The sequence below is a fragment of the Xiphophorus hellerii genome, chromosome 14 (assembly GCF_003331165.1).
Source record: "Xiphophorus hellerii strain 12219 chromosome 14, Xiphophorus_hellerii-4.1, whole genome shotgun sequence".
NCBI lineage: Eukaryota > Metazoa > Chordata > Actinopteri > Cyprinodontiformes > Poeciliidae > Xiphophorus > Xiphophorus hellerii.
Window position 1 is genome coordinate 24,020,348 of NC_045685.1, and position 14,246 is coordinate 24,034,593.

Genomic DNA, 14,246 nt, shown 5'->3' on the forward strand with positions numbered 1-14,246 from the left:
AGACATTAGCAATGGATGTCAGATTCCAGGACCCAGCTGATCATGTGACGCAACCGTCATATTGAAGAAATACCAGCGTCACCGAGGCTGGCGACCATGGAGGCGAACGCAAACCCAACGGTGAGTTTAATGCTTTCATATTTCTGTATTATATTTTATTTTGCGCATGAAGTTTGATACAATCTCCACAGACAGACTTGACGGCAGATTTTCCCATCCGGTCCAGAATTTGATCATGTCTTTCAGTTCAGGTGGTGTGGCTGTGGAAGAGAACAAAGCCACAAACACATTTTCAATTCTAATTTACCATACGTCCGCAGCGTATGGATAACTTAGAATCTTTGTAAGACTAAAGTAATTGGAAATATTCAAGACAGTTTTACTTTTTATTAAAATCCACATCAGTTCTGGAACCACATGTTGAGATAGAGCTAGACTACACAGAGAGAACACACAAACATGCATGCAATTCAACTGTTTGAATTTTGAGCTAAGATTAAAACTGAATTGTGAGTTATCACAGCCCCTCCTTGAAGCATACAAGGCAGCCATATTAGCTTAGTACATTAGCGGTAGCATCTCCTGAAAAATTACACTTTACTAAGACTGCCTGTCTCAGTCTCAGCTAAGACAACATCAAACAACCCAGAAAGTCGCCACCCATCAGTTCTCTTTCAAGATTCTAGACTTGGCGCAAGTGGTATTTCTTTTTAAAATAAAACGGGGTAAATTGGGTGTGGGGCAGCGGGGAGGGGCTGGGGGGGCTAGTAGGTAGCTAGAAGTAATATGCTAGCACTACATGGTGTAAGATTAACAACGGCCCAAAACCGTGTTTTAAATCAAGGTTTAAGATAATGTATCAAACTTCATGCGCAAAATAAAATATACTACAGAAATATGAAAGCATTAAACTCACCGTTGGGTTTGCGTTCGCCTCCATGGTCGCCAGCCTCGGTGACGCTGGTATTTCTTCAATATGACGGTTGCGTCACGTGATCAGCTGGGTCCTGGAATCTGACATCCATTGCTAATGTCTGTGACCTGAAGTAACCTCGCCATTTTTACAGCGAATTTTTAGACGTTGAATTTGAGACAGCGAATTTGAGCAAGTTGAATTGGAGGACACTGAAATTATTGCATTTGAATTTTGAAAAGTTGAAATTTTTTATATGCTGAATTTTTTAACACTGAAAATTTAAACTGCGAAAAATGTGTTTATTGAAAATTTGATCACTTTGAAATAGGAATGTGAATTTTTTAATAAATGAAAATTGCAACCATGTACAAATAATGACACTGAATTTTTTTTTCATGTACAAATAATGACACTGAAATTTTTTTAGATTAAAAATATATTCTGAATTTATTTTAACACTGAAAAAGTAAGCACTAATATACAATATTCAAATTTCAGAGGCAATTTTTATTCAAATTCTGATGGCACATATTTACTTCCATACATGGAGACAACAAACCAGTTTGGTTTGAACCAATTTAACCCATTTTATCTTCTCTCCACAGGCTGCTGAGACATTTCAGGTTTCATTTTTAAATCCTCGTCTTGTTTTTAAATTCCTGCCTGGTTTCCTCTGAGCTGCTCCACCTTTATACTCCATCCTGTCCTCTAAGGTCAGCAGGTCAGATTCTCCTCATGCAGAACAAACCTTTTACATCTAATCTATAATCTATATTTATTTATCTCACTGGTAAAGTTTTCAACAATGAGATGATGAAAAATGTAAGATTTCTCATTTTTTGTCTCCTGTATGAAACATCCATCCATTTTCTGTACTGGTGGATGAGAGGAGGAATCATTATTAGTAAATAAAGTATTTAATCTTCTTTTCTATGCAGATAAAATAGTGTAAAATCTCTCATATTAGGAAATTAAAGGCTCTTACCTAAAAATTTTAACAAGAATATTGAACATTATTTTTTTCTTGCCTATTTTAACACCCTAAACTGCTGCTCTTCATATTTGCCTGAACTGTCTGATCCACAGTTGGACCTATTACTGAAGCTGCTGAGGGGAAATTTTAGCTTTGAGAGATAAAAACTTTGTTTAGTGAGTGGATCAGGTTACAGCCAGTGTGAACAGTCCTGTTGAAGAGAACAACCAGAGAAAATTAACAAAGCAGCCCTGTCATATTTCTTCTACACCAGGGGTGTCAAACTCCAGTCCTCCAGGGCTGCAGTCCTCCAACTTTTAGATGTGCCTCTGCTGCACCACACCTGAATAGAATAATTAGGTCATTAGCAAGGCTGGGAGAACTGATCTACACAAGGAGGAGGTAATTAAGCCATTTCATTCCAGTGTTTTGTACCTGTGGCACAAAACAGGTGCCACAGGTAGGACAGCAGCCCTCGAGGACTGGAGTTTGACACCTGTGTTCTACACCATGGGACTTGAGGAAAACTAGTCCCAGTGGGATCCTGTGGGACTGGGAATGTTTGGTTGGGTTGTGGAAAACAGAACAATTCATTTTGCTAACAAAGAAAAACAAACTAACATGTTTTACTGAGGTGTGAAGATGGGATTTTACCTGAACTTCTGTAATTCTCATTTATTTTTATTCATATTTGGTTTTATTTGATCTTAATGAGTATTCAAAATGATATGCTCTATACAACAGTTTTTTATATATTATCATCAATGAAATATAATTGTTTGTTTTTATCTTTTTTTTTGTCTCTATAAAACAAAGAATTCAGGATTTTCTTTATTTATTTTGTCTGCCTCCTTTGTTACAGATTTATGAAGCTTTCATCCATCTGTTTGATTTTTAGTTGTTTTATTTAGAAATATATTGTTCTATAACTCCTGAGGTTATCTTATAGACTTATAACTCTGCTGCAGTGATGGAAAGTTTGACTCTTTTCAGAGAGACGGATCTTGGTCGTTTTCTTCTAAAGACAGTTTCCAAATATGAATGTTTTCTATATTATAATTCTTCTGCTGTGTCCATCTTGATCTTAATCTTAATGTCAACCTGGAGAATTTGACAAATTTCAGCTGTCAAACTGTTTCTGAACAGGTTTGTGTTGGAAGTGTTTGAACCCATGTGTCATATTTCTACTCTGATGTGAACAGTCCTCTTAGTTCCCTCTGGAGCAGAACCTGCCTGGTTCACCTTCCCAGATCACTATCTCATTTAGTTTAGTCAAATTCTTCTGCTTGACTTTTTATTCGATAGTTAAATTACCTTTCTTGACATTCTTGTCCTCAGAACTGGTAACATTTTGGTTTTGAAAAAGCGACTCCATCCACTGAGGAGGGAGAGTGGAAGCTGTATGGATGAATGAACAAATTAAAACAGTTACACAAAAGTGTTTGACTGTAAAGATGGTTTATAGTTTGTTTTGTTGCAACCTGAAGTATGAAATAAACTTCAGTGGAGTTTGAAAACAAAATATGTGTTTAGGTTTATGTCTGGTTGAACGATGTGTGAGACCAGCTGATTTGTTTTTCTGTTTTGGGGGGATTTTATTGTAATCAATAGAGGAGCCCAGAAAATCTTTGGGAACTTCTGCTGTAACCTGAGCATCTCAACCTGGAGGAAAGAATAAAAGGAGACAGAAGGTTTGTTTTGTTGGTATTTTAATCTGAATAAGAAGGAAGTTTTAGGTTTGGGCGTGACTCCCTACAGACAACATGAACAGTCATGTGACAGCCAGGAGCACAGACTTGTCTGTGACATGACTGCAGTTCAACTGAACTTGAACTGAGTCACATCATCAGTGTGAAAGAGGAACAGAACATTTCTATATTTAAAAAAAAAAAAAAAAATAGAGGATCAAATAGTTTTGGGTTTTTTTTCAGTTTCATTTTATCTTATTAAATATTCTCTTTAATTGGCTACAGCATTATTTTGTTTTCTATTATTATTAAAGTTTTATGTTTTATTTCTATTTTTTGTATCAGTTAAATTTGACATGACTAATGGAAGATTTTTCATTTTTATTTCAGTCCTTTGTGAATTATGGCTGGATTAATAATCCATCAGCTATTATTCTCCCTTATTTGGATGATTTCTGTTTGTTATTGATTTGAATCTTCTAAACCTGTTTGCACCATTAACTGGTTATTTTTCACATCATTAGATTGAAGGGTTTTGAGTTATTGTTGTTTATTTTCTGACATCTGGGCTTTAATCATGTTCATCTTCAGTGGTTCATATTAAAGTTCAGAGATAAATCAAAGTGGAAAATCTGCTTTAGTGGCTGAAAATGTGTTTAGAAATTGTGTTGTAAACAGTTGATGGACTAAGATTAGTTTTGTTTTCTAGCACAACAGTAGAATAATCATCTGGATTAAGAAAGAAAATGTATTTAATCTAAATAAAGACCAAACTCCAAGTTTACCAAGTTTGACTTAATTTAATTTAGAAAGAAAAGTTGTTTAGATCTTTAGTTTTCAACAACCAGACTTAGATTTGTTTTACTGAATCTTTCTTTAAACATAGTTCCTTGCACTAAATTAATCTTCTTTAAATCACATTAGTTATATTTATTAAACTTCAGCTTCTGCACTTCACAATACTTAATTTATCCCAAAAGATAAATTCAGTTCACAGCAACACCATCACACATATTACATGATAAAACCAGAAACATTCACAGATTCACAATAAATACATTTGATAAAAAATATGAAATCATGAGACACTTTGAATTGAAACATTAAGTTAAAAGAAAAAACTTTTAACCCATTGAAAATGTAACAATTTTGTAATGAAATGGCATCATTCATATTTATAACGTTTCAACAAATAAACAACAAACTAACACTGAGTAAAGATTTATGTTAACAAAAAGTATAAACACTTTTATGTCATAATGTTGTGTTGATTTCTAAAATAAACTAAATGTATAAAAATCGACAGTTTAAATCCTTTGATTTTACTTAAAAATAGATAAAAATTATTTTTATAACAAAATCTTTAGATGTTTTGTTTCAACACATATTTATAAAAGTGTTTGTTAAAAATATCAGTAAAAATAACAGATTTTAAATCTGCACAACTCAACAATAAAACAGTATTTAAAAATATGAATGTAAATGTAACACATTCATGACTTTGGTCACAGTGATGGTGTGAACAACCACAAAATGCCTGATGGTCAATAAACCAATGTCTGATCAATGGTTCAGTCTGTTAACTGAATCATTGATCAGTTATCAGACACAATAATTGATCAATACTTCTGACTGAGTCCAGAAACCTTTAGAAACTATTTACATTTTCTATAACAATAACAATAAATGACTCAATGTTGTCATTATAACAAAACATTCATTCATGATGATCTAACATGTTAATCAGAATAGATGGAAACAAATCTGATATTTTTCTGTGGAGGCAAAACTAGTTTTAAACTAAACTACAGCAAACAAACCCGTTATCTGTGTTGTTTTGTTTTTCATCCACACTTGATTCAAAATGATTCTTTCTTTTCTTCCTAAACCAAATAATCAACATTATTATTAGAATCATTAGAGCTGCTATCAGTCCCAGACTGATGAAGACGATGTTCCTTCCTCCTATCTTTGGTTCTGGAGTCAAAGTTTTTCTCTGAGTTTGGATCTGATCAGCAGCTGCAGGGAGAGAAATCAGAAATATTTATTAATATTTGATGAAAACTGAGATCCAGGAGGATTCATGTAGAAGATGAAGAAATTCAACAACTCAGGTCTCAGGATTTTATCTGAGTAAAATATTTCTTCTCACCAGTAACGTTGAGTTGACATCTTCCAGAGTTGAAACCATCTTCAGTTTTCACTCCACACAGATACAGACCAGAGTCTTCAGTCCTCAGTCTGGACACATGGAGTCTGATTCGTCCTTCTCTGAGGACGTCTTTGTCAATCTGGACTCGTCCTGAAAACTGTTTATCCTGAGAATCTGGAATCTCAACACCTTCATGGACCTGATAGAGAACCAGTTCTTTATGAGGAGCCAACAAGCTGCAGTAGATGAACAGATTCTTCCAGGATCCCTGAGTGTTGGTGGTGAAGGTCCACTCCAGAGTGATGCTGTGGTTCTCCTCTGCCTGATAGCTGCTCTGTGTCACATTCACTACAAATGTTGCTGCTGAGGAGACAGAGAGGGAAAGAGAGGAGCAGACACACTGAGAACTGGAACATGGGAGTCTTTCAGCTCCATCTAGAGAGCTTTCTGTCACAAAGACAAGATGGAGACTGACCACAGAGACATGAGCTGAGGATGAGGAGCAGCAGGATCAGAAACATCTGGCTTGAAATAATCAGGATCAATAAACTTGAGTGAAGTGATGAAGATCATCAGGACAGATGTTTGATCTGTTGGTTCATAAACTTTCTGTTGTATTTCATCAACATGGAAGAAAAGTTGAGTTTAATACTGAAAGACAAAATAGAGAGAAAAGATTAATGTTTGAAAAAAACACTACTACCACCATTGGCGTAAATCTCAGGTGGGTCAGGGGGGTCTGGACCCCCCCATCTTGGAAAAGTTTAGAAAAGTCCCCCCCAAAAATCATTGAAGAAACATTTGCAATTAAACAAGATCAATATAAAAAGGAAACATAAACAAATAAATAAATAAATAAATCTGCCATTCATCTAAGAAAAAACTAAGAGTAATTTTAGGTCCCCTACAATTATTAGAACAATAATAAAGTCCAAAGTGTGAGAGAAGCAACAGCTGCTGAACGGCACAGGCTGGCAGAGCCACTGAAGTGAGGAGCTAACTGTTAGCTGTTAGCTTTTAGCTGTTAGCTGTTAGCTCTGCAGCACTAACAAAAAACCGTCCACTAAGTAAAAACTAAAAGCAAAAGACATGTAACACTTTTGATTTACTTTCACTGCTCAATAGGAAGAAACACATTAACAATAAAAATCAGACTGAAGTTTGTTATTTCATTACTTTGGCTGAATCATGATAAACTGCTTCATTAACAAAACTGCTACACTGCTTTCATAGACATAAGCTTTTTGTTAAAGGTGACAAACATCTCATTCATATTTAACTCTTTAACTTTCAGTTAATTACAAGAGTTTTAAACTGGAGGGACGGGCTGAGCAACTTTACGCAGCTCAGAGTCTGGGAGCCGAGAACAGAAGAGAGAAAAGATAGAACAAGTTCTAGTTTGTCAACAACACTAATGATTATCAAGCTGTTAAATATTTTAACAGAGTTCATCTTAAAAGAGTCAGAATAAAAACTGACCAATAACAAACTGACTCACCTGTAACCTGCGTGGATAAAAACCTGTGGAGTATTAAGATATTTCCAGTTGTGCTCTTTGCTCTTTGCTGTTCACCGGAGAGTTTCTGGGCTGCACAAGGCTTTACATGACTGAATTCCACCCAGGAACAGGAACTGGGTGGAATTTACCTTGTGCAGCCATTCACCTTGTGCAGCCATTCACCTGGTGCAGCCATTCACCTTGTGCAGTCATTGGCTCCACCCTTTACATGACTGAATTTACAGGGAGAACAAGTGTGAAGTGGGAAACTGTCATTTTACTAGGTTCTGCTCAGACCGGTCAGGTTACATTCCTGTACTTGTTTCTTCTTGTCTCTCTGGTTTAAAAGAAACAGCCTTGTGCATCACACACAAAGTTCCAGCTTTTCATATTAAATCCACTTCCTTGGGCTGTTTCTTATTTTTGTCGATTTTTTCCACAATTCATTATTTTTACACAATTTCTAAACACATTTTCAGCCACTAAAGCAGATTTTCCACTTTGAATTATCTCTGAATAATAATAATAATAATAATAATAATAATAATAATAATAATAATAATAGAAAACAAAATAATGCAGTAGCCAATTAAAGAGAATATTTAATAAGATAAAATAAAACTGAGTAAAATGAACACTTATTAAAGAGAATTACAGAAGTTCATGTAAAAGTCCAGCATGGCTGCTGCTACATTAATCAATATCACATTTATCTGATCCTCTATTTTATTTTAAATATAGAAATGTTCTGTTCCTCTTTCACACTGACAATGTGACTCAGCCTAATTCTTCCAGCTGAAACAAAAACATTTCTCAGCTGCAGTTATGTTGACAGTTAAGTCTATGCTCCCAGGTATTGCAAAAATGTTCATGTTGGCTGTGGACGGAGTCTTGTCTAAACCTAAAACTTCCTTATTGCTCAGAGGAAAAACAAACCTTCTGCCTCCTCTTATTCTTTCCTCCAGGTTGAGCTGCTCAGGTCACAGCAGAGGTTCCCAAAGATTTTCTGGGCCCCTCTATGGATTACAATAAAATCCCCCCAAAACAGAAAAAAATATCAACTGGGCTCACACATCGTTCAATCAGACATAATCCAGACAAAAAAAAAAAACATATTTTGTTTTCAAACTCCACTGAAGTTTATTTCATACTTCAGGTTGCAACAAAACAAACTACAAACCACCTTTACAGTGAAACACTTTTGTGTAACTGTTTTAATTTTTTCATTCATCCATACTGCTTCCCACAATGTGGGTGTTCTCTCCCACACTGTGGGTGTTCTCTCCCACAGTGTGGATGGAGAACCACAGAACATTCTCAGAATGTTGTCCAACAGGTTGGACTCCCTCCTCCAACAGAAATGTTAAAATGCATAACAACCAGAAATGTTACTAAATTATTTCATGTTGTTTCCTGATTCTGTTTCCTGTAAACTGAAGTGAAGATCACAGAGTGAAGCATCAGGATGAAGCTGCTGATCAACTGATCAGATCAATATTCAATAATCACGTCTTAAAGCTGTTAGAAATAAACACATTTCATTAAAGGAAACATTTCTAAATCTGTGTTTTCACATCAGAACTGAATAAAGACAGAAAGGAGGAGAAATACTAACTTTCACTGCTGAGCAGCTTTTAGTCAGAGCTTAGAGCGCCACCATGTGGACAAAACCACACATTGCAGCTGATCTCTGCTGAGGTAACATCATTTACTTCCTGGTTGTAATTAGGCCCGAGCAGCAAAGCGCTGCGAAGGCCTATTGTATCTGTACTGTTTATTATTATTAGGCCCGAGCAGCAAAGCGCTGCGAAGGCCTATTGTATCTGTACTGTTTCTTATTAGGCCCGAGCAGCAAAGCGCTGCGAAGGCCTATTGTATCTGTACTGTTTATTATTAGGCCCGAGCAGCAAAGCGCTGCGAAGGCCTATTGTTTCTGTACTGTTTCTTATTATTATTATTATTACGATTCTGCCCCCCTAAAGAGGTGCCTTTTTGGGGGCTTTATCATATTCAAAAACTCACCAAACTTGGCGGTCGCGACTAGAAAAATTCAAAATTTTGAATTTTAAGGTTGTCACAAAAATCGCAAAAAAAATTGCTCAACGGCAGCAACTAGCAATTTTCTGTTGACACAATGGTATGAACGTACTTCATCGTAGAGACATGAAATTTGGTACACTTGTAGAGCTCACCAAAAGACTCAGAACTTACATTTAATGTTATAAGCCAACTATCACAGAAAGTCGGCCATTTTGTATTGAACGTCCATTTTTTACCTCGAGTTTGACGTTTACAGCCTTCGTATTTGATCGAACTCCTCCTAGGGATTTCGATTGATCGACTTCAAACTCGGTCAGTCTGATCATAAGGCATGTTTGATTTAAAGTTATCAAATTGGTGAGTTTTGGAGCATGTTGAAGGGGGGTTAGCAGGGGTCAAAGTTCACCTACTCGCCATGAAACACGAAACTCTTATATTTCCTATATAAAAACACATAGAGGGACCAAACTTTCACTGATTGATCGTCATCGGGTGTCCTAAAATACGCTGTGGTGAAATGATGACATCACTTAGGCCACGCCCCCTGAGAACAGGAAGTGTCATGTTTTACTGTGAACGGTCGCTATCTTAGCCCTTTGACCTCATCAACATGAAACTGTGTCCAGAGACAGAAGACATGTTGGTGTGTTGAGCATTCCAACCTCGACCGGCTTTGACATAGCAGGTGGGCGTGGCGGCGTGGCGAAGTGACCTGTAACGCTGTTGCCATACGTTTGGCTCTGAATTCCACAATTTCGGGCCCAGCTGCTCCAAACTCACTAGGATGGATCCTTATCCACCCACCGACAGGAATTCATAACAAAATTTGGTGGGCGTGGCCTAATTTATCTATAGCGCCCCCTAGAGTATTTTAAATGAACAGCCCCAAGCCATGCTTTAACCTAGAGTTACGAAACTTGGTACATATGTGTATCTTGTCAGGACGTACAAAAAAGTCTCTTAGAGCCATGCTCTAAACCCAACAGGAAGTCGGCCATTTTAGATTGAAGTTCATTTGACCTCGATTTTGACGTTTACAGCCTTTGCATTTGATCGAACTCCTCCTAGGGATTTCGATTGATCGGCTTCAAACTTGGTCAGTCTGATCATAAGGCATGTTTGATTTAAAGTTATCAAATTGGTGACTGCATGAGCTTGCTGAAGGGGGGTTACCAGGGGTCAAAGTTCACCTACTCGCCATGAAACACCAAACTCTTATATATCCTGCACAGAAACTCACAGAGATACCAAACTTTAAATTATTGATCATCATTAGGTGTCCAAAAATACCCTGTGGTGAAATGATGACATCACTTAGGCCACGCCCCCTGAGAACAGGAAGTGTCATGTTTTACTGTGAACGGTCGCTATCTTAGCCCTTTGACCTAATCAACATGAAACTGTGTCCAGAGACAGAAGACATGTTGGTGTGTTGTGGATCCAAGCCCTGACCGGCTGCGATGAAGCAGCTGGGTGTGGCGGCGTGGCGAAGTGAACTGTAACGCCGATGCCATACGTTTGCTTCTAGATTCCACATGTTTCGACCGAGCTGCACCAAACTTGGCCTGACTCATCCTGGTGTGATACCTGACAATGCTTTGTCATCATATTATGACGTCATCTAAGCCCCGCCCCCTCAGAATGAATTAGAGAGATCTTCTGTGTAATTACATAATAAACAGTCCATGTTCGTTGTTTGTAGGGCAATGCTGCCCTCTGCTGCCCACTGAAATAGTTTCATTATTTCAGTAATTCGACACCAGAGGGCAGCATTGCCCTACGGAATGAAAGTTCAATGTTGTAATGGAGGAAAAAATTAAATAATTTGTAATTCTAACACAAAAACTCACAGAGACACCAAACGTTCAGTGATTGATCATAATCGAGTGTCCAATAATATCCAATGGTCAAATGATGACATCACTTAGGCCACGCCCCCTGACAACAGGAAGTCTAATATTTTGCTGTGAACGGTCGATAGCTTCTGCACCAAACTTGGCCTGAGTGATCCTGGAGGCTTGCCCGTCGATCCTACGTCATCACATTATGACGTCATCTAAGCCCCGCCCCCTCGGAACCGGAAGTGCTATTTTTTTACTTGGAAAGCTCTGTTTATGGCTCTCTTGACCTAATCAAGATGATTCGGATGATAAACTCTGTCAATGCTCGCTGCTGGCTGAACCGTGTGGGCGTGGCCAAATGGCGAATATCAGTCCCTCGCCATATTCATACGTTTGGCTCTAATTCAAGCATGGATCATCCGATTGGCTCCAAACTGGATATGTATGACCTTTGTTCACCTCTAAAGAGCCCAACAAGGTTGAAATGTAATTTGACTCCACTGCGCCCCCTAAGTTAATACATCGGCTATATCTCCTCGATGCATCGACCGATCTGCACCAGATTTTTTGACAGTCGTCGGGGAGCGCTGCCGAACGCATTCACGCGTATCGCCCGGTGGACGGGTGGGGAAAATGCACGACAGCTTCTGCGGCGGCTAGCGGCGGCGGTGCTGGAAACTGCGGCAGAGCTTCTGCGGTGGGGAGCGGGCTGCGGCTCTGGAAACCGTGAGAGAGCTTCTGCGGTGGCTGGAACCCCCGCGGTGGCCAATAGGCCGGAGCGGCGCTTGCTGCGAGGGCCGCCCGAGGCTGCTTGCAGCTTTAATTAGGCCCGAGCAGCAAAGCGCTGCGAAGGCCTATTGTTTCTGTACTGTTTCTTATTATTATTACGATTCTGCCCCCCCAAAGAGGCGCCTTTTTGGGGGCTTTATCATATTCAAAAACTCACCAAACTTGGCGGTGGCGACTAGAAAATTTAAAAATTTTGAATTTTAAGGTTGTCGCAAAAATCGCAAAAAAAATTGCTGAACGGCGGCAACTAGCAATTTTCTGTTGACACAATGGTATGAACGTACTTCATCGTAGAGACATGAAATTTGGTACACATGTAGAGCTCACCAAAAGACTCAGAACTTACATTTAATGTTATAAGCCAACTATCACAGGAAGTCGGCCATTTTGTATTGATCGTCCATTTTTTACCTCGATTTTGACGTTTACAGCCTTTGTATTTGATCGAACTCCTCCTAGGGATTTCGATTGATCGGCTTCAAACTCGGTCAGTCTGATCATAAGGCATGTTTGATTTAAAGTTATCAAATTGGTGAGTTTTGGAGCATGTTGAAGGGGGGTTAGCAGGGGTCAAAGTTCACCTACTCGCCATGAAACACGAAACTCTTATATTTCCTATATAAAAACACATAGAGGGACCAAACTTTCACTGATTGATCGTCATCGGGTGTCCTAAAATACCCTATGGTCAAATGATGACATCACTTAGGCCACGCCCCCTGAGAACAGGAAGTGTCATGTTTTACTGTGAACGGTCGCTATCTTAGCCCTTTGACCTCATCAACATGAAACTGTGTCCAGAGACAGAAGACATGTTGGTGTGTTGAGCATTCCAACCCCGACCGGCTATGACATAGCAGGTGGGCGTGGCGGCGTGGCGAAGTGACCTGTAACGCCGTTGCCATACGTTTGGCTCTGAATTCCACAATTTCGGGCCCAGCTGCTCCAAACTCACTAGGATGGATCCTTATCCACCCACCGACAGGAATTCATAACAAAATTTGGTGGGCGTGGCCTAATTTATCTATAGCGCCCCCTAGAGTATTTTAAATGAACAGCCCCAAGCCATGCTTTAACCTAGAATTACGAAACTTGGTACATATGTGTATCTTGTCAGGACGTACAAAAAAGTCTATTAGAGCTATGGTCGAAACCCAACAGGAAGTCGGCCATTTTGTATTGAAGGTCCATTTTGGACCTCGACTTTGACGTTTACAGCCTTTGCATTTGATCGAACTCCTCCTAGGGATTTCGATTGATCGGCTTCAAACTCGGTCAGTCTGATCATAAGGCATGTTTGATTTAAAGTTATCAAATTGGTGACTGCATGAGCTTGCTGAAGGGGGGTTTCCAGGGGTCAAAGTTCACCTACTCGCCATGAAACACCAAACTCTTATATATCCTGCACAGAAACTCACAGAGATACCAAACTTTAAATTATTGATCATCATTAGGTGTCCAAAAATACCCTGTGGTGAAATGATGACATCACTTAGGCCACGCCCCCTGAGAACAGGAAGTGTCATGTTTTACTGTGAACGGTCGCTATCTTAGCCCTTTGACCTAATCAACATGAAACTGTGTCCAGAGACAGAAGACATGTTGGTGTGTTGTGGATCCAAGCCCTGACCGGCTGCGATGAAGCAGCTGGGTGTGGCGGCGTGGCGAAGTGAACTGTAACGCCGATGCCATACGATTGCTTCTAGATTCCACATGTTTCGACCGAGCTGCACCAAACTTGGCCTGACTCATCCTGGTGTGATACCTGACAATGCTATGTCATCATATTATGACGTCATCTAAGCCCCGCCCCCTCAGAATGAATTAGAGAGATCTTCTGTGTAATTACATAATAAACAGTCCATGTTCGTTGTTTGTAGGGCAATGCTGCCCTCTGCTGCCCACTGAAATAGTTTCATTATTTCAGTAATTCGACACCAGAGGGCAGCATTGCCCTACGGAATGACAGAGTTCATTCCGTAGACAGAAGACATGTTGGTGTGTTGTGGATTCATTAGAGAATCAAGGTTCTCTAATCAAGAGAACCTTGATTAGGCTCTCTTGACCTAATCAAGGTGATTCTGTGTTGGATGACAGATAGGAAGTTGATCTCGCTTGCTTTAAAGTGCCAACAGTTTTCAATGGCGGCAACGCCGTTCGTATACGTTTGCCTCTACATTCCACATATTTTGACCGAGCTGCATCAAACTTGGCCTGAGTGATCCTGGAGGCTTGCCCGTCAATCCTACGTCATCACATTATGACGTCATCTAAGCCCCGCCCCCTCGGAACCGGAAGTGCCGTTTTTTTCCTTGGAAAGCTCTGTTTATGGCTCTCTTGACCTAATCA

At 39.1% G+C, this 14,246-nt stretch overlaps 4 protein-coding genes across 32 annotated transcripts in view; 1 reads left to right on the forward strand and 3 right to left on the reverse strand.

Moving 5' to 3' along the window:
- LOC116733095 (oocyte zinc finger protein XlCOF6-like) overlaps positions 1-14,246 on the reverse strand; it is a 778,765-nt gene that overhangs the window by 416,994 nt on the left and 347,525 nt on the right. The gene's annotated exons all lie outside the window — the stretch shown is intronic.
- The window catches only part of LOC116733104 (gastrula zinc finger protein XlCGF8.2DB-like), a 570,370-nt gene that overhangs the window by 217,832 nt on the left and 338,292 nt on the right, over positions 1-14,246 (reverse strand). The window lies entirely within an intron of this gene.
- LOC116733103 (immunoglobulin superfamily member 3-like) overlaps positions 1-14,246 on the forward strand; it is a 919,724-nt gene that overhangs the window by 191,106 nt on the left and 714,372 nt on the right. The gene's annotated exons all lie outside the window — the stretch shown is intronic.
- LOC116733131 (butyrophilin-like protein 8) overlaps positions 1-14,246 on the reverse strand; it is a 766,651-nt gene that overhangs the window by 27,062 nt on the left and 725,343 nt on the right. For 6 of the 22 annotated variants that reach the window (XM_032583895.1, XM_032583894.1, XM_032583870.1 and 3 more), the window contains exons 1-2: positions 8,411-8,574; positions 5,241-5,245 (exon numbers count right to left, since the gene is read on the reverse strand). The exons of 14 other annotated variants lie outside the window; for them this stretch is intronic. In XM_032583895.1, coding sequence (XP_032439786.1) covers positions 5,241-5,245; positions 8,411-8,542 — 137 coding nt within the window. In that variant the 5' untranslated portion in view covers positions 8,543-8,574. 2 more of the 22 variants (XM_032583900.1, XM_032583875.1) reach the window with 2 other exon arrangements.